The sequence below is a fragment of the Mauremys mutica genome, chromosome 4 (genome assembly GCF_020497125.1).
Source record: "Mauremys mutica isolate MM-2020 ecotype Southern chromosome 4, ASM2049712v1, whole genome shotgun sequence".
Lineage (NCBI taxonomy): Eukaryota > Metazoa > Chordata > Testudines > Geoemydidae > Mauremys > Mauremys mutica.
The window spans coordinates 6,896,332-6,917,232 of NC_059075.1; the positions used below are offsets into that span (position 1 = coordinate 6,896,332).

The 20,901-nt window shown below is 42.9% G+C and overlaps 1 protein-coding gene across 2 annotated transcripts in view; it reads right to left on the reverse strand.

The window, feature by feature from the left end:
* Nucleotides 1-20,901, reverse strand: part of L2HGDH (L-2-hydroxyglutarate dehydrogenase) — a 25,423-nt gene continuing 4,522 nt past the window's right edge. The window contains exons 2-10 of one of the 2 annotated variants that reach the window (XM_045013699.1): nt 19,152-19,267; nt 15,603-15,754; nt 14,576-14,707; nt 10,896-11,058; nt 10,122-10,156; nt 8,133-8,300; nt 7,491-7,648; nt 7,226-7,357; nt 1-2,408 (exon numbers count right to left, since the gene is read on the reverse strand). In XM_045013699.1, coding sequence (XP_044869634.1) covers nt 2,213-2,408; nt 7,226-7,357; nt 7,491-7,648; nt 8,133-8,300; nt 10,122-10,156; nt 10,896-11,058; nt 14,576-14,707; nt 15,603-15,754; nt 19,152-19,267 — 1,252 coding nt within the window. In that variant the 3' untranslated portion in view covers nt 1-2,212. Of the gene's footprint in view, nt 2,409-7,225; nt 7,358-7,490; nt 7,649-8,132; nt 8,301-10,121; nt 10,157-10,895; nt 11,059-14,575; nt 14,708-15,602; nt 15,755-19,151; nt 19,271-20,901 lie in introns of both variants that reach the window. The other variant, XM_045013698.1, reaches the window with a different exon arrangement.

Here is a 20,901-nt window from a genome sequence, read left to right on the forward strand (position 1 = left end):
TTGGAACAATACAAGCGAACTGGACATTTTATTCACACTTCTTGGACAAAGCTTCACTTATGTGCTAACACCACTACTGTAGCAATTTACAGAATTTTAAAATGTTTCCTTTAAAAAAAAAAGTTGTTTACAACTCTCAGCAGAAATAAAGACTATTTTACATAATTTGATAAAAGATTCAGAACTAAAAAAGCATCTAATAAGCTTTAGCCCGAACAGTTATTTCACTGAAATTTAATTAAAAGAGAATTCCTTATAAAACGATCAGGCTGTACATTTAAACTCCCTGATTGAAGAGTCAAAGTGCATGACTGGTTTACTTTTTAACATTCTTTATTCTGTTAATACATGTTAGAGCCACACCTCACGTAGGAGGAAGTTACTTTGCAATCTTCTTGTATTTACTGTTGATAGGCAACACTTGGTGACAGGACCTATTTTAGCTGTGCAGCTATGATTCTTGCTCAACCATACTGCGTTAGTATTTGAAGCATCTGGAATCCCATCCTACCTTTATTTTGGTTAAAAATAATGTGCATAAAGATTTCTCTTCAAGAGGCTAATTATTTGGGTTTATAAATTGACATATTAAGTTTACTGGGAGTTCTCAAGTATACCAGAGATGTAGAATTTGTTTATGTACCTGAATTCCTGTGCTAACACAATGCAATGTACGTATATAACAGAAATCTAGAAGGTAATCTTTAAAAAAAAAAAAAAGGGCCAAATGGTCTGGTAGCTAACCACCCTTAATTATCTCCATTTCCCAACATCTCATGCACACATGCTTTTAAAGTGTACTTTGCAGCATTACGTCCCTGGGGCCATACAATTATCTTTTTTGTAGTAATTATGCTGTACATACTAGACACTCATAGTTCAGTCAGGAGAGAGGTTGTTTTAAGTCCCCAGATTTTAATGAACATTCTCCGCATTCCAGGGAACACTTTCACTTCCAGGCACACTTCTGAAAGCATTTCATAGTGTTTGAAGTGGCAAGTGTCAGAGGAAATACAAAGTTCACAAGTGTGTCTTTCAGTGATACCAATCAGTACTCTTGAAGGTCCCCTCCTACCAACAGATGATTGGAAGTGGGAAACTTTCATGACTCACTGCTAATTGGACTCACAGTGAAAGTAGTGTACAAAATGACTCAACTGAAGACAGGTTTCTGTAACTTCCTCCCATTCACATTGTTTTTATGAAGTAGATTTTCATCTGAACGCTCAATATGCTGCACAAAAGCTCATTTTGCATTATCTGTCTTTAAGAATAATTAGTTGCTCTTCACTGACCCCCATGTTTTGTTTTTATAAAAATGGCTTTTATTGATCTCTCTCTGATCTCTGTAGGCAGACAGTGCTTGTCTAGCTCATCTGGACTATGAATGACTGTGTGTGTATGTAAACCAAGCAAGACATCCAAAGGAAATATAAAACCAATTGTTGGGCTTGTGCCTATTTCAGGTACTCTACATTACGGGAGAAAGCTCTGAATGTCAAATAACATTTTCAGCAGCTCCCCAATGATGCAATGACAAAGGATTGTTTACTTCCATATTCCACATTCCTTAAAGGGCGTTCACCAGTTTTTCTCATTTTGTTCATTAGTTGGGAGGTGAAATTCTCCAATCTCTTGAAATAGAGAGGGACCATCACAGCATCTCCCTGGCCATGATGCCTCAAGGGGTCACCATGCTGCAGTGGAGATGTTGGGAGGTCCTGTTTAAACCAGCTAACATGGGAAATCAGAGTGCGGGCAGCCCATTTGGGAATGACCCTTTCTGTTCCTCCTACAGTCCTCTAGTGACCATAGAGCAGCAGTTAGTGCTAGCACCCTGTGCAGAGAGGCAGCTCTTTGGTGGGGAGGGAGATGTCACTGCCTCTGCAGTTGAAGGTGGCTCTTTTCTCTCTTCCAACTGGGCACTCACTGATTCCTGTCCCCTCATTAATACAGTATTTTGGGGGTGCCCTCCATTCCCCCAGGACGTATCTGATCTCACATCTCCTATGTTTAATAAGTAGAGAAGTAAAGGCTTATGGAGGCAAACAACTGAAATGTCAGTTTTGTATTCTACAGCCTAAATGACAGCGTTCATCTGCCGAACAAGACGACTTCCAATTTATCTTCACTCTGACAAACTGCAGACTTCATTCAGTGCAGTCACACAGCTAACCAAGAGTGGATACAACCAGTGTGGTGCCGGTTCATTTCACAAGCCAAATCTTCGCTCCACCTCATCTGCAATCATTTTTGCAATGGCAAGGGAGGAGGTAGCGGCAGGAGATGGGGCATTTCTGACATGAAGAACTCTGCTTCCAATATCGCCAGTGCCTCCATCAAATACAAAGTCATCTACCAAATTTCCATCCTGGTCCAAGGCCTGGGCTCTTACTCCAGATGGACCCCTGCAAAAACAAAAGGAAGACTTGGTAATTAGAAAGAAAACAGCATGGGCTAATATTATGCTAAACACAATACTGTCAATTCCCTTTAGAGCATTTAAAAGTGAACCAGGATCTAGGAATTAGCAATGATCAGTTACAAAACATGTCGGTTTATAACATGGTGTTACTTCTGAATCCCCTTGAGGTGAGATGGGGATCGCTAGCAGGTCACAGAAACAAGGGAGCAGACCAGCGCTCGTCTATTTCATTCTAAACCTGAGAGAGATGTGGTCTAAAAATACAACTACACTAGATCTCATCCAAGCTCTGACACTTACTCGCCCCCTGTGATCTGGGTAAGTCATTTAGCATAAACACCACTAAAATACTTCGGCCACAAATATCTGAATTTTCTCTTGTCAATAAGGGAGACGGATATTAGCTCACAGCCACCATTATACTTACCCTACATACATACTGTTGTATAGAGATTTTGTTACTAAAGAATATTTGTACCATTTGGGGCACCATGCCCTTCCTATGGAAAGCCGTAAATCAGATGTGACATGGAAAAAATATTCTGCAGCTGTGCAATTTGTGTAGGCTGTAGTCATAAACAGCTATTCCATGCTGACATCCCAGCAGTGAAATATGACTATGAGGCTCAGTTACTGTATTTCCCTCTTAGTGGAGCTTCCTGTAGGGCTGTTTGCAGGCAGTGCCGAATGCAGCAGCATACCTGCTTACTGGATTGATCACATCTATCATCGGTATTTGTATGGCCTCCTTTACCACCGTATCCAATGTCTCACAATCTTTTCATGTGTTCACCCTCACAGCACTCTGTGGAGCGTCTTTATTTTACAGATGTGGAACTGAGGCCTGGAAAAACTAAGGGCTTGTCAACACGGAGAAGTTTACTGGTATCATTATATTGCTATAACTCTCCATGAGTGCACTGTTATTCCAGAATAAAAGTGACTTTTCCCAGTTTGGTTTATGTCACTAAATGAGACCCTTAGTCCATAATAAGAGTGTCATTCTGGTCTGAATACAGCAGTATAATTATACAAGGATGGTTATGCCAGTAAGTTTCCCCATGTAGAACAAGCCCGAAGCGACTTGCCCTAGGTCACACAGGCCGAGCAGGGAACTGAACCGGGTCTCCCAAGTCCCAGGGTAGCATCCTAATCATCGCACCACCCTTAGGCTTGTCCTGCAGTTTGCGCACTTGATGCTTATGTGGAAGAATGACTGCAAGCCAGCCATGTTTGTTTAAAAACCCTTTGAGCAGGGAGAAGGCTACATGGAAGGCTTTCATCTTGAGTCTACCCTGATGATTCTCTGCATGACAGTAATATTAGCCATTTAAGGATTCCTTAAAGATTAGCTATTCCCGATTAACTCCATGTGTGGATGCTCATACTCCTGAAGAAGAGTCTCTTATTCCAAATTAGCTTAAATCACTGTTATAATCAGCAAAACTATTCCAGAATAATTTGCTTAGACAGTCCTTAAACTGAGAGTGGACCAAGCTTTTCTGTAGCAGCCATTAACGTGGCATACCAACAGGCCGAATCCAGCAGGGTGGGATGTCACATATAGTAACAGACAAATTTAAATTTGAGTGGTTTGCATATGGCCTTTCTAGACTTCTACAAGCATTAATCTTGTATTGATGCTAATTTTAGAAATGATGATGACAAGGACTGCAAGATGATTAGGAATGTCAATTGTTTAAGACATTTAAAAGCACTGGGGATATCTGAATATTTGTGGTTCACACAACTTATCCCAGTGATGCAGACATCTGAACAATGGATAACATTTAAAAGGTCTCAAAAGCAGTAATGCACACAGCACTTTGACAGCAAGTGGTTTAATATAGAATCATAGAGTTTAAGGCCAGAAGGGACCCCCAGATTATGTCCTCTGACCTCCTGTAGAACACAGGCCACCAGCCCCAGCACCCGCACACTAACCCAACAGCTGAAAAAAAACGGTTACTCGCCTTCTTGTAACTGTTGTTCTTCTAAATGTGTTGTTCACGTCCATTACAATCGCACCACGTGCACAGTTGTTGGAAACTTTTTCCCTTAGCAGGTCACGTCAGGTCAGCGGGGAGCCCCCTGGAGTGGCGCCTTCGTGGCGCTCAATATATGACCCTGCCGAACTGCCACTCCCTCAGTGCCTTCTTGACGGCTACTCCGACAGAGGGGTAAGGAGGGTGGGTATTGGAATGGAAGTGAACAACAATTCTGCAATCCTGGCTAATAGCCATTGATGGACCTATCCTCCATGAATGTATCTAGATCTTTTTTGAATCCTGATATAGTCTTGGCCTTCACAACCACCTCTGACAAGAAGTTCCACAGGTTGACTGTGCGTTGTGTGAAGAAATACTTCCTTTTGTTTGTTTTAAACCTGCTGCCTATTAATTTCATTTGGTCACCTCTTGTGTTATGAGGATTAAATAAACACTTCCTTATTTACTTTCTGCATACCAGTAATGATTTTATAGACCTCTATCATATCTCCCCTTAGTTGTCTCTTATCCAAGCTGAAAAGTTCCGGTCTTATTAATCTCTCCTTATATGGAAGTTGTTCCATCTCCCTAATCATTTTTGTTGCCCTTTTCTGTACCTTTTACAATGCCAATATATCTTTTTTGAGATTGGGCAACCAGATCTGCACATAGTATTCAAGATGTGGACGTACCATGTATTTATACAGAGACAATATGATATTTTCTGTCTTATTATCTATCACTTTCCTAATGGTTCCCAACATTCTGTTCCCTTTTTTGACTGCCGCTGCACATTGAGTGGATGCTTCCAGAGAAGTGTCCACAATGACTCCAAGATCTCTTTCTTGAGTGGTAACAGCTAATTTAGACCCTATCATTTTATATGGATAGTTGGGATGATGCTTTCCAATGTGCATTACTTTGCATTTAACAACACTGAATTTCATCTGCCATTTTGTTGCCCAGGCACCCAGTCTCTTCTGTCTCTACTGGAAAGCTTCACCTAATACACACGAGGCTTACATTTGCCTTTTTCACAGCCACATCAGTACTGGTGGTTCATTGTCATTGTGTGATCGACACACACACCCAGGTCTCTCTCCTCCTCTGTTGCTTCTGACCAACAAGCCCACAGCTTGTAGCAGAAATCCTTATTATTAGACCCCAAGTACATGACCTTCCACTTTGTATTCTTGAATTTTATCCCATTTCTATCACTCCAGTCTTCAAGGTCACCCAGATCTTCCTGAGAAATGTTCCGATCCTCCTTGGTATTGATGGTGCCTCCCAACTTAGTATTATCAGCAAATCTCATGAGCGCACTCCTACGTTTTGTGTCAAGGTCATTAATACAAATATCGAATAAGACTGGTCCCAAAACTGATCACTAAGAAACTTCCATTGTAACCTCCCTCCAGTCTGATCTTTTGCCTTTCATCACAACCCGTTGCTGTTCGGGTTTGGGCTGGAGCCTGGCCTGTGGGACCCACCCCCCTTGCAGGGTCCCAGAGCCCTGACTCTAGCCAGAGCACCCACATTGCAATTAAACGGCCCTGTAACCGGAGCTCAAGTCAGCTGACACCGGCCAGCCACAGCTGGGGTTCTCACAACAAATTTTTTGGTGACCTCAGAGTGAGGATGACAGTGTGGGTGGTGAGCCTGGGACCAGAGCCTGGATGGAACCCAAAGCCCCGTGGCTAAAGACTGCCCACCCGCCCTCGGGAAAGTGGGGCATTCATCAGCTGCCTGCACCTCCAGCGTTTGTGTCTCCATGGGGGGGGGGGGCGCAGGGCAAAACCCCCACTGGTGGCCCTGGGAGAGGGGGCACTGCTTCCACCCCCCCCAATCACAGACCAGGAGGATGTGGCCGCAAAAAAGGCCTCTGGTGGCTGCATTTGAGAAACACTGCACTAGGGTATGTCTACACTGCAGTGTAAACCCAGGCTTAGGAGAACTCAAGTTAAAAGACCATGTGTTTGTTAACCTAGGGCTTGAGTGTCTACACTCATTTGTAACCCCCAGGAATTACTGAAACTTAGGGCTCTGGCATCTACCTTGCATTGTGCTGGCCCAAGGCCAACCACCTATGTCCCAGACTTCCTAGCGCCCTCCCAAAACGTGGCTGCTCTCGCTCTTTGTTCGTGGTGCAATGTGGGAAAATTTGACTGTCCAAAGGACAAAGAAAGTTGGCCCATGGGACTGTGGAATACTTTTGGCAGACTTCGAGAGCATAAGTCCAGCGGGGTGGCGTCTACACTGGAAAGCATTAGGGCTTGAATGCTTGACTCAGGCTTGGACCCTGTACCTCTGTGGGGTCCTGGGTCAGCATGATTTGTGTGTAGACGGGAGGGGGCTAGGCTTAAGCCTGAGTCTGAATCCTAGGCTTACGTTGCAGTGTAGCTTACCCTAACATTCTTCCCCTAGCTACCAGAAAATCAGAAGATTGTTACTGGTTTTGTGTCACAGACAATAACCACTAAAGCTGCTTTACTAGGTGGAAAAGAGCATAAGCCACAAAGAGGAGATTTCCTCTTCCGTCTTGCACCTCAGGGTTCTTCCTCTAGGATCCTCTGACCCTTCAAATTTTCCAACCATCCCCCATTTTCATCTTCCCGCAAAAGCCCCACATTACCGCAACATTCTCCCCTATACGGAGGATAGGCTGTTGTTCCCAGACCCCCATTAATGTTGCTCCCAAGAGAACAGGTTGTTAAAAACCAGAGCAGCGATCCCCAACAGGGTCTCTGCTGTGCAGTGTCCGTAGCACTCCCACTACTTGGGATCGTAGACTCTACTAACTGAAAATTTTTACCTGAGTATATCACTGATGGTAACTTCAGGGATGAACTTCTGAAGTTGCTTCACCTGTGCACTAAGGAAACATGCTCTGTACATTTCACTCATTCCGTAAGAGATGTTTCTGAACACCAGTTTCCATAAACCACTAGAGAGTGAGACAAAACAACATTTGTAGATAACAGAAAGGCCTCCTGCATTCTAAGTGCATATGAAGTGGTGGACCCCTCCATTCAGCAAAAAATCAACCAACCAAAAAAATACTGAAATGAAGATATTACCTGTATACAACTGCATCTATAAAGTCTCTGGCACTGAAGTCATACAATTTATAACCCTCTCGCTTAAAGGCCAGCACTGCATTAGGACCAAGCCAAACACTGCCGTCCATCCTTGGTGTGAAATGAACTCCCAGAAAGGGAAACCGAGGATCAGGAACCTGCAGCGGAAAACGAGAACTGTAACTCCATTCAAAAGAAGATTTAGAGACAACAACATAATTGTTTGATCCAATAACATTCTCAGGAATGTGAAAGTCAGTCACTTTCCAGGAGACACAGAAAACATTTATGATTTACTGTGGACTTAGAATTTAGTCAAAAGATAATAATAGAAGAGAAAAAATGTTTATTACAGCCTTTCAAGATTATCCTCACGCTTGCCAAGTAATTACTATTCTCACACTGGGCAAGTAATCACTCTGATGGGTGATAATAACTATCATTTCTTCTTTTGTCTTCAGCTATTCTGGTAAAAGTCAAGTGAGTATATTATGTATCTGGGCATCTCTACTGAAAGTCGACTGCCATAATTCTAATTTAAACAATTCAATACTTAATTTTTTTTAAAAAGACTACCCAAAACCGTGAAGTTGTGTCAGCAGCACTCGGTTCACATTGTGAAATGCACAGAATAGTACGTACTGGATAAATGTTTCCTTTAACCATATAGCATTTTTCTGGCTTTAACACCAAGTAGTCTCCACGGAAGGGCACAATGCGAGGCTCACGGCTGCATCCACTGATTTCGGACAGGCGGTCCGAGTAAAGACCTGCACAGGTCACGATATGTTGACAGCGGATTTCCTCTCCCTGCCAAAAAACAAACCCCACAACTACAAATTCAACAGATGAAGATGATGAAGAAAAATTAACCTACAAACCACAAAAAAAACAAGCCAGGATCAGAAAGAACAACAATCACACCCTTGAAAGCTCAGGTATTTTGCATGCTGGAAGTGGATAACATTTTTGTAGTTTATTTTTATTTAATTCTTGAAAATATTCTTCCTTCCTTCCAAACCCTGAAAGAGAGGGCAGTGCCTCTACATCTGGCTTCCTAAAATGGTAATACAGCAAGTAGTTTACAAAAAGTTGGAAGAATCCTTATAGGAAAAAAAAAAACTAATATATCAGTTGTTGGATTGCCTTCTTCAAGTCCAATGCATGGAACATAGCTGTTTGCCCTCTCAAATAAATGTGCCTGTGTATAATACACAAATACATAAGACCCAATATGCCTAAATCAGAGATTTAGATCCTCCAGGTAAATGAACTTTTCCCCTTGGAATTTCCTTATTTCACTCAAACATCAGGAATACTGGTGCCATTCCAGCATGCAGCTCCCTGACAGGTTTTTGTTGCTGGTTTCTGTTATAACGGTGGTATATTTAACCAACCACCATGTGTTTGATTAAATAAGGCTGTTTTTTTAAAGGATCTCTTTACGCTCAAAAATCAACTTCGCTCCACAAACTGTGAGAAGCTACAATTCTGAAACCTACAATTCTAAAGGCAGTGTCAATTCATAGTTTGCATATTCAAGAGCTCTATGTGATTGCATATTCAACACTGTGTAGAGGAAAAGTAATTTGGCATTACTCTGTTTTCAAGTGCTGGGCTTCTTATTCTTATTTACATTAAAAATTCTAACTGTCGCCTTTAAAGTTATTGCGGAGGAAACTCTTTTGGGGGGTGGGGTGGAAGGGTTCCTATAATGTGAAAGGTTTTTTTGTTTATTTTTTAACTCATGAAAATGGAAGGGGCACAATTAGAAGCAGCACGAACGGAGCTGCAATAATAATTACAATCCACACATCATTTTATATTGTACTTTATATCTTTCAAGTTATTAAAATATTTCCTTGTAATTTTAATTGATTATAGTGGAGGCAGGAGCTGAAGGACAAACCTGAAAAAGAAATTTCTGAACAACCAAACCTCATAATCAAACTGCACTAAAATATAATCTCAGGCAAAAATCTATAATGAGATAATTGAAGATTAGCACTCCAAATTTTAGCCCCCAGGCATTTACATACAATAAACGTTAAGTCTAAAATTGGTTATCTGCTAGAATTAAAATCTCATGATTATTACTATCGAGAAACGCATTGATAGGGTGCCTACTGGAAACTAAGCATGATGCATTAAACTAAAGTATAAGACATTTAAAAACATCAAAGAACAAACTGGGTGAAACAAACATCCAGAGAACTAAGGAATCGAACACAGATGGAAACCCAATGAGCTTCCAGGTAAAATAATTCAGAAGCAGTTTCAACAGCTAAAGACAAGTGGGGAAGATAGTGGTTGGAAAGCACAAACAAACAAGACAAAAGGCCTAAATGATCAAATACAGACCAGTCAACTGAATGAAACAAAGAGTATGCAACATATTTTAATATCATTACCATCTACAGTAAAATCTTAACATGATCCTAGTCAGATGTGTACCATGTCAGTTTGCCTTCATAAACAGGTATTGTATTATCTAGCTCGTCCAATGTTAGCAACGTTTTAGTGTTTTTTTAATTATATGATTAGTTTTTCACAGCATGCCAGTAACTCCCAAGAAGAAATGCAGCAGATTTTTTTCCTATTAATCAATTCAATATTAGGCTTAATTCTTACCTTAGAGTTTCTAACAACAACTGGATATTTCACCCCTGCAAGAGAATTAGATATAAAAAGGTTAATCGAATCCATGCTAGAAAAAGAAAACCGATAGTACAGCCAACTTTTCAGGATTGGAGTCCAACCGGGGAACCTCAGCCTATGCAGCAAGCATTGTTCTGATGGGATTCATAAATATAAACCTAACCGTTTTCTGTTTCCTTCATATATTGTATTACCCCTTGCCACATTCTGAGATGTGTATCTGAAGTAGACTCAGTTTGCTCTTCAAGACAGAAGCAAAGAGCACTGTTATAAGCATGTGCACCAAATATTCAGCTGCCGGAAACTATCCTGAGAGAATAACTTGTTTCACCTAAGAGAGAGTCCTATTTTACTGGACATTTTTTCTATATGCACTTGAAAATTATAAGTTTCAGAGAGGTAGCTGTGTTAGTCTGTATCAGCAAAAACAACGAGGAGTCTTTGTGGCACCTTAGAGATGACTAACAAAGACTCCTCGTTTTTGTTGAAAATTATAACTTTTCTTCTTAAAGGTGATCTGCCCTGGAAAAAAAGCGGGCTTTTTCAATTTGATGAAATATCCCAGCTGACATGATATATTTAGCCCAAAGACAAAATTACTGCTGAAAAGAGAGCTTCAAAAATATGTGCAAGAAAAGTAGCTACAGCATTTGCAAGTACTTTTAGTTGCAATAAAGGCCTTAGGTCAAAATTTGTTATGAAAATAGATCGCAGTGTTACAAGAAAGAGAGAAGAGGCAGTGCTTACCATCTTCACTTTCTGAAGGACTTTCTTTAGCCATCTCCAAGTCTGTTACTTCAAAATCAGTCAAGACTGCACCACCCACTTCCTGGAAATCTTCTGCATAGGACTGGGCCACTTGTCTATAATTCACAATGCCAGTGTATGGGGAATCAAGGGCCATCACACCCTAAAATGGTATTGGATGAATTACAGGGGGAAAAAAAAGTTTGGTGGGTAACTAAGATGTGTGCCTCTGAATGGCTCTCAGTTATAAATCAAGTTATATAACCCTTGCTTCCAGGGTGGTATAATCCTGTACCACAGGCAGTGCAATATAATGTGCATATGGCCACACTGGGCATTTTCCCTAAAGTGTAGTTGTTTCTAGTGCTTCCTGTCACTAAAAGCCAATTACATCACCTCTGCTGTGAGTTATTCCCTGAACTGGATGTCAGAAATACTAGTCTGTTCCCAAAACTGGACTTTCCTATGCCAGAAAATAACTAGCACCTAAAATAACTATCATGAGCCCAAGCAAGGTGGGTGAAATTCTTATGTCACGCACTGGCACACGATTATCTTTGCATCAAAGGGACTCGGTTTCCTGTATCACTGATTTCTTTCAGTGCACTGGTAAGGAACACAGCCATGCCTTAGCTCCCCATCTGGAAAGTGGGGATAATAGCACTTCCCTACCTCACAGAGCTGTTGGGATACATATATTAAAGACTGTGAAGTGCTCAGAAACCTTAGATAGATAAATAGAATAAGATTCAAACCCATAATGCAGTTTTAAGTTTCCAGGGGCCGCTGTGGCACTAAAGGGCAGCTGGCTCACAGGCCTGAACAACCAGCCGCAGAGAGGGAGGAGGAGAAGCAGCTTCCTCATAGCGCTCTAAGGGAGCAGGTGCGGAGGCACAGGATATGAGGGGGACAGAGAGAATGGGACACACGAGGCTGCTGGGAGGTGGTCACACAGACTGGAGTTCAGAAGGGCTAGCAAGGAGAACAGACTGGGGCCAAGGCACAGGAGCTATTGGGGTATAAACATTGAACGAGGGGGTTCAGGGCCACATGGGGATGGGGGGGTGCAGGAATACACATGGACTGGGGCAGCTGGGCCTGGCTGAATGGGGAGCACAATGATGCAGGGCCACAGGGGGACAGGGAGAGTGGGGGTATACGGGGACAAATGCAGATATGCCTGGCTGAATGGGGAGTGGAGGAGCAGGGACTCCTGAGGACAGGGGCAGAAGTGCCTGACTGAATGGAAGAGGCTAGGGATCTGCCAGAGTCTGCATGGATCAGGCTCCCCAACAATCCCTTCCCCCCCCAAAACCTGTTCCATACTTCTCCAACCCACACCCAACATCCCTCCAAGTTCACTCCCAGGCTCCTTCCCAGCAATTACTTCCCTCTCGCTCAGCTCCTCTGTTACTCCTAACTCCCCCAAGCCTTTGCACTGCTTCTGAGGGGTGCGGGAAACACGGTTCTGTATTGTAGGTGAAAAGAATTATTACTCAAAGTTCTGTATTAATATGTCTAGTAAGGAATCTATTTGTCAAAAAAAAATTCCTGAATCTTTTTTGTTGTCTGTATTGTTACAGACATACTTACTGACAGGTATTTTGAAATAAATGACCAAAATAATTGAAACCAGTGTGATTATATTGTTATTTTGACAAATAAAATATGCAGAAATTTAAAATATCGTGCGCAGAATTTTTAATTTTTTGGCACAAAATTCCCCCAGGAGCTGAGGCAGGCAACATGCTATGGACAGATTCCTTTCATGTAGGGGGTAGCTGACACCTTGTTTGGCCATATGTGTATTGTCTGCTTCACAACAGAGGCTTATTTGCATACTGAGCCACAAGGTAATTAAGATTGTGGGAAAAAAAGAGACTGCAAAATCTACAGGAAGGTGTCCGGTTTATGAATGAAGATCAAAGCACTGTGTTGATATAGCTGGGGTTGCAAAGAGACACCCAGGATTCTTCACCTAGGACGCAAGGACAGTGTGTTTGCCTTCTGAATGGAGGGTCACAGGCAACCTGGCTGTAAAATGCTGCAGGGATCTTTGGGTGAACAAGACTTAGACATGAGAGCACCTTGTTAAATAAGTGTAGACTCTAGAATGCAGATTATGATTTTATTTTACATGTAATCATTTGTTTCCAATAATTATACTTGCTATCATTTGAACCTCTACCCTTTGTTAAAATAAACCTTTTCTTGTTTTCACTACAGCCATATCTAAATGCTCTGTATTAATTGGAGCTATGATCTAAGGTAAAACTGGTAAGCTGGGGTATATTGCCTCCTTGAGAGCAGTGAATATTAGGACTGTCCGGTGGAGCAGGGGCTGGAGACTCCTGGGGCATGCTCAGAGGTTATAGTGTGCCCATCGCTAACCTGGAAAGCAGGGCCTGTGGATGCCTAGAGGGGAGTGCTTGTATTCCCCATGGCCGGTGGAGCCTTGAGCTGATCCACAGCAGGCACAGACAAGGCATCCTCCTGCTAAGGACAGGTGGTAGTGAGGTGCCTCACAATCCTGGGTACCCCTGAGAAGCATCACAAGGTGAAATACTACTTGCTTTCTGTAAAGATATTGTCTGGTGTGACAGAACAGGTCTATCACTTGCAATTAGAACAGCAGCAGGTTCATATCATCCCTCAAAATATAGTTGGGAAAGAAAGCAGCCTACTAGGTAAGCACCCTAACTTTTTTCATCTCTCGCTAGTGGTTTTGGTTTTTTATTGCCCTCTCTCCTCCTTGCTTGGCAGATGTGTTTGGAGTCACCAAAGGTAAATCAGAAAGTCCAGGTTTCCCCACAGGAACAATATGGACCACCAGTTTGGAGCAGCTGGGAGGCACCATGTTGGCAGGACAAATAGGGAGATGTGTTTACATCAGTGATAGGGTGTGTGGAAACAGATTGTTCAAACTAGAACCCCGGAAATAACTTTCTCAACAGGGATCTAACCCCTTCAATTTTGTTTCTTTCTTTAGGTGACATTTGATCTCTGGACTGAAGAAGGCTCCTGGGGAAAGGTTTTGATTTTTTTACCCAAGGAAGAAGGAAATATTATGAGTCAGGATAAGAATAGGGATCACAGGGACTGGTGTAGAAGGTGGTGGGAGAAGTCAGGTCCCCTTCTCCACTCCAGTCAAATCCATCTAAGGGGTTTATACTGCCACCCATCACCACAGTATCTGAGAGCCTTCATAGAAAATCAATAGCCATAGCAAGGCCCCAAGAAGACTTCATGGAACTTCTGGCACTTTCCCCTTTTGGGGGCAAAAACTCTATTTAGGGAAGGGTTTTTTGGGGGCAGGGATTTGTAGGGGTTTTTTGGGTGCAAGAAGGTGTCAATGGTGGAAGTTTCAAGGAGGAAGGTTTTGCAGCATCTCCTAAAATTGGGCTAGGAGAACATTTCCTAAAAACATGGCTAGTATCATTTCTTTAAAGAGGTATACATACGCAGGGTTGGTTTTCTGCTAAATACTTCTGTACTATAAATGAATTCCTTTTTGCTGGCAGTTTTTATATCACTGGGATTTCAGGCATTCCTTTGAACACATCACCCACTGAGACTGCCACGGGGGCAGCGTCATCTAGGGTTTATGTTAAAAAGAATGCAACAGATCACTTAGATAAACTAATGCTTTTCATTCCATTTAAGAATAATTAGCAACTTACCCTGCAAAAGGGCTCCTTTGCTTGTATTTCTTTTGCACTTATCAGTTTCAGATCTCTGACATTGTTCAGCAGCCCTCTCTCATACAGTGCTTTGAGTCTTGGAATTTCTTCTTGTTCAACAGCTACTATTAGCTTCAGAAAGGGTGACAGAGCTTGTGAGACACATCAACATGGTAATAAAGACATTTGCAGTGCATGAAAATGCAAAGGAAAAGCTACTGTTGAGTGCATTAATGAACACAACACATACCAACACTTAGGCTTTGTCAGCACTAGCACTTTTCTCAGTAAAACTTTTGTCCATCAGGGGTGTGAAAAAAACCATCCCTGACTGACATAAGTTTCACTGACATAAGTGCTGGTGTGGACAGTGCTATGTCAGTAGGAGATGCTCTCCTGACGATATAGCTACTGCTGCTCATTGCAGGGGGGTGTTATATTACGCCGGTGGGAGAGCTCTCTCCCTTTGGCATAGAGTGATGACACTGTGCCGCTGTAAGGTCTGTCGTGTAGACATAGCCTCAGAGAGCACTTAAAGAAAGTGTGAAAAAGAGGTCTTTAGAAACAATTTAACTGACCCTCTATGGAAGACATTTGCAACTAGTTCCATAACGCCAAAGCTTAGACTGTGAAGGAGGCAGGGGGATATGGTTTTAAATCCTGTTGGGATGCTTTTAAAAATAACATTTAACTTAACCCAGCAGCAAGAGTTTGAGACGTATATGGAGGAAAAGGAAGAAAGACACACAGTGGGGTGTGCCAATATGGAGTCTAAACTGCAGACGTCGTCACCTCACCTCAGTAGACCATTGCCTTGCAATGTATGGGCCCAAGGGAGGAATTAATTTGAGTTCCTGCAAAGAGATGGCAAGAGCACACTCACCATGTCCATGTACACTTATGTTCACACCAAAATATTCCCTTGGTGAAATTACCACAATAGAGTGTGTGGTAGTGTTACACTGTATACATCATACAGTCACAGTTTCCAAAGTCAGAGAGAGAGAAGATGCAGGAGCTACTGTACCTTGCCACACTGTTTGTATGGAATTCCCTTTCGGTCACAGTATTCATAGCAGAGGGCTGCACCCTGCACGCACAATTTAGCTTTCAGAGATCCAGGTGTGTAGTAAATTCCACTATGAATAACACCACTGTTATGTCCACTCTGGTGGCAGGCTAAATAAAGAGAGAAGTTACGCTATTAAAATACATGCTCCACATATCCTGGATTCATACACTACCTTAATTCTTTCAGTCATCAGAAAAAAGATCAATTTAAGGCTGTGCCCTAGTTAGATTCTACAGTAATAAGATGCAATAACATTCCGCTCCAGGAGATTCCTCCTTTCATTCTCCTCCAAGCTGCTCAGAGTGGCTGTGTGGGACACAGTCAGTGAGAGGGGCTGCAGGGGGCAGCCAATCAGGGCCCAGTGGGCTCATACACAAGGAGCTGAAAGGGCTGGATAGATGAGTCTGCTTGCAGGGTCCAGGGGAGCAAGAGGTGCTCCTGGCTGGCTGCAGGGGCTGCAAGGGCTAACGCAGGCAGTTGCTGGCAGGGAACCGGGGAAGCAAGGGAATAGCTTCTGGCTGGCTATCAAGACTCAATTAAGATAGGCTACGGGGAAATGGCCCAGGGAATCGCAGTTAGTTAGAGATGTGGCACGTAGCTGTTACTTAAAGGGTCCCTGGGCTGGAACCTGGAATAGTGGGCGGGCTTGGGTGCCCCCATCCCCCAACAGCTAGTGAGGAAGTGGTTGTGCCCTGAGAGAAGGGAGTGTAGACAGGCCCAGGGAAGGGACTGTACCTGGAGCTGTTACCCCCCTGGAAGGGGGCTGAACTGAGCCTCAGCCAGCTGGACAGTCAGGCTCAGAGGACTAAAGGGCAGGCAAAGAGCCTCCAGCGAGGAAGCCCCGGGGTGTGCCATGCCATCCCACAGCAGGAACCTTCACACGTAAGCTGGCCAACTAGGGCACTGAGATAGGCCCTGTTGGTCAGACTGAAGACTGGAGCCCGGGGAGGGCTACAGAGACGTTGCCAGTGGAGGGGTACCATGATAGGCCCTGTTGGACTGTGAAAGGACTGAGCCCAGGGGGGGCTACAGGACATTACCGAGGGCTTTGAGATACACCTGTTTGGACAGTGTACCGCAGAAGGGGCTTGTTTTGTTTGTTTGCACATAGATTGTGGGTGACTTGGCTGAAGGGCTGAGTCACCAAAGACCCTCCTGACAAGCGCAGTGGTGGATAGGGGGCACTGTGAGCCAAGAAATTGAGAAAACTGCAGGCACCCACACACTCAACCAGGGGCACTCACGAGCGGTGGGTGCCACCCCTTACACGCCACAATTGTGTAAACATCAGTCCAGACTTTCTAAATGTTAACACTAACTCTTAAAATAAAATGATCCTAAAAAGCCTCACTGTACTCCACTGCCAGTATGATCCTGAATATCTCGCATACCGGCAGCCCTGCTTGTCTCTGCAAAAGGCTTTCAAGCATTTGTGAACCAGGCCTGACTGTTACTTTTTCTCTCTTGGGAAGTGAAATGGAGGAGAGAGAGGGGCGCATTCCAAGAGTACTTTTATTGACCAAATTTAATTTCTTATTCAAAAAAGGTTACACAATCTCCCCCTTAAAACGTTGGTGCCTGAATCTTACGCCCATTCACTTACCCACACAACTGATAGCCTCCTCTCTTCAGATTCATGGTAAGACAAGGGCATTAAATACTTTAATATATAAATGGCCTATCAGCTGAGGTGTCTACTTAATGCATTCAGCTGTTTAAGCGTTATCCACACACATTAGGTCACACTATTCTAAGTCAGCAGTTTGATTTACCCTCTTGGGATTCCTCAGGCCCTATGCTCCGTGTTTGGGGATTCTGCATAAGCACTTAGTGGCAGGAGATTGATCATTAGCAATGCAGCTGTATTTGCAAGTTCTTCTTAGCTGAAGAACAAACAGCAGAACAAGAGTGCTTAGTCTTTCTTGTTTCAAAGTCTGGACAGAAAACAGGCTTTGGTGTGTCGCAAGATTCCAAGTGTTCCTATTTACTTGTGGTGTAAACAGGCACAAGCCCCACTGGCATCACTAACCAAACCCTGCAGGTAATCACTGGAAGAATTATTTTAGCTCTGATCTTCAAAGCAAGACTACCTATGTTAAGAGCCAGGAAACTGGTGAAAATTACTAGAGAGTTATCAGTCCCAGCTGTTTGAGGAGGTGCCATAGGCAGGGCTGCACAATTGTCATGGTATTTTTTTAAATCAAAAATCATTTCCCATGATTTTTTTTATTAAAAATGCCATGATGAAGAGAGGGGTCCTGGGATGGGGAAGGTGGCTGAGAGTGAGCCTGTCCTGCATTCACCTGTGGGACAGAGGGGCCTGAGTGGTACAACAACACAGGATGCCAGGTCGTAATGCCACTCACTCAAATCTGGCCCGGCTGGCCCCCCACTGTGATGGCAGGGCAGCTGGGCCAAACATGAGCGGTGCTGCGACCCAATACACCAGGTCAAAATTCCTGGGCCCAACCCCGTGGGACAGGAGTCAAAGAAGCTGCCACTGTAGGGTGAGTTTATTAAAATCCCAGAGACAAACACAAGTCACGGACAAATAGGAAAATCACGGTATCCATTATATTTTTCCCACCGTGACAAACCTGCAGACCTAGCCATAGGCCTTCCTAGACTGATGATTTTCCAGTCACTGTGCTAGATGTAGTGGTACATCACACGGGTCAGCTCCACAGATACAAACAGCAACTTTGCCTTTTGCATCAATTCAGCTGCACTGATGTCATTTACCCCGTCACATAACACAAGAACTAGGCAGCAGGTTTAAAACAAACAAAAGGACACAACACACAGACAACCCATGGAACTTGTTACCAGGGTATGTTGTGAAGGCCAAAAGCATAACTGGGTTAAAAAAAGAACTAGCCAAGTTCATGGAGAACAGGTCCACCAATGGCTATAAGCAAAGATGGTCAGGGATGCAACCCTATGCTCGAGTGTCCCTAAATCTCTAACTGCTGGAAGCCGAGACTGGATGACAGGGGATGGATCACTCAGAATTGCCCTGTTCTGTTCCTTCCCTCTGAATCATCTGGCTGTGGCCGCTGTCGGCAGACAGGATACTGGGATAGACGGACAATCTGTCTGACCCAGCATGGTCATTCTTATGTTCTCCTGACTAGTTGGGGGCAAATCCACAGTCAAGACAAGGCCACTCATCCAAGGGAGCTATTCTGCTCCTCCTCCCTATGTTTGCATAGTCCCTTGACAGGACTGCACTGTGAAATTATTCCAGAGGGGAACCCTTCATTCATTTCAGATAGATGGGCAGATAGAGACTGTTTCCTTCTCATTAAAGGAGCCTCCCATTTTTTTGGGTTATTTTTTCTCAATTCAATGCCCTTAAAATTGCTATTTTAGTGTGTATGTGTTTTTAATTAAAATATCTTACAGACTGACACCAGGAAACCAGAAATAAGCAAGGGAAGTAAACGCAAACTTCTTTGTCACTCTCTGATACAGTGGATATCATGGATAACATGGATATCATACCTAACTCCTTCTCCTTTTCCAGCACACTGAACGTGAGCGATGGGTGTCGCAGAATGAGCTCTCTGGCAGACGCAAGCCCCACAATTCCACCACCAACCACCACCACATCAAAAGTGCTGCTTAGAAAAAAAAAGGGTCATGTCAGAGCTCACTAGCAACATGCTTCACATTTACATGGAAAGAAGCTTCATTTTAGCAAATGAAAGTTGGACCCCTTTACAAACGTCTTCTCGAAGACCCACGTCTTCTGAAATGCATACAAGAAGCCAGCTGACTGTGTCATCCGCTGATTTACCTTTGAATGACCCGCTCGTTTATGCTGAGGAAAGGTGCGGAAGGTTGGGAGGAAGGAGGGGTGTGTTTAAAAAAAAAACACACCTGGAAGTGAAGCTGGAAATTGCTGTGTGAGGAAGACTAGGGAGTTGAAGGAAGACAGAATATGCAGAGAAAATGTACAGTTCAGTGGGGAAAAAAAAAAGATTAAAATCTGTAACTAACAAGGTATATGTCTATATTCACCCTGATCACAATACTTGTGTCTCATTTTGTCCAAGCTTCATCTGTCTTCCTGTTTTAGATTTTATGTTCTCCAGAGCAGGGCCTGGAGTTGGAAAAGCACCTAGCACATTTTGAGTGTTAGCACAATAACTAATAATGCTAAGAATACAGTACATTGTCAGACTGTTTGCTCCTCCCTATTTTGATAGGTGTAATTTTCCCTTCGATGACTTGGAATCAGCGAGGCCAAGGTTCCAACTTGACAGCCTCAAGTCATTCTTCATAAGCATTTACGACATCCAGATTCTCTGTGCAAGTCCATAAAATAGCTACCATTTAGCCAGGCAGGAACTTTAGAGCAGACTCACAGATGAAGCCACCACCACAGATCTTACTCCAATGCTGAGATCATCTGAAGTGAATATTGTCTCATTGTTTCTTTGTACCCTTCATCTGCGTGTACCCCCCTGTTGTCTCATCTTATATGAAGACTGTAAGATCTTCAGGACAGGGACTGTTTTTTTGTTCAGTGTTTGTAAAGCACCTCGCTCACAGGAGCCCTAAACATGTACTAGGACCCCAGGGCACTACGATAATACACATAATAAATAATAATAATTTTAGGACTGTTTCCCCATGTTAAGAATGTTCATTATGAACTCAATTAACAAGGTTATTCTACTCTGACTCATGACTCTTCTGGACTCTTTCATAATTCTCTCAGACAGCAAAATACAGTATAACCATTTCTTAAATTACATAGACAGTATATGCACTACAGGTAGTAAATTCTTCAGAGGAAAGAAATGTCCTGATCAAATTTTTTTTTAGAGTTTTCAATGTTGATAAATGCAAAGTGATACACATTGGAAAACATAATCCCAACTATACATATAAAATGATGGGGTCTAAATGAGCTGTTACCACTCAAGAAAAAGATCTTGGAGTCATTGTGGATAGTTCTCTGCAAACATCCACTCAATGTGCAATGGCAGTCAAAAAAGCAAACAGAATGTTGGGAATCATTAAGAAAGGGATAGATAAGAAGACAGAAAATATCATATTGCCTCTATATAAATCCATACTTTGAATATTGAATGCAGATGTGGTGGCCCCATCTCAAAAAAGATATATTGGCATTGAGAAATGTTCAGAAAAGGGCAACAAAAATGATTAGGGGTATGGAACAGCTTCCATATGAGGAGAGATTAATAAAGCAGGGACTTTTCAGCTTGGAAAAGAGACAACAAAG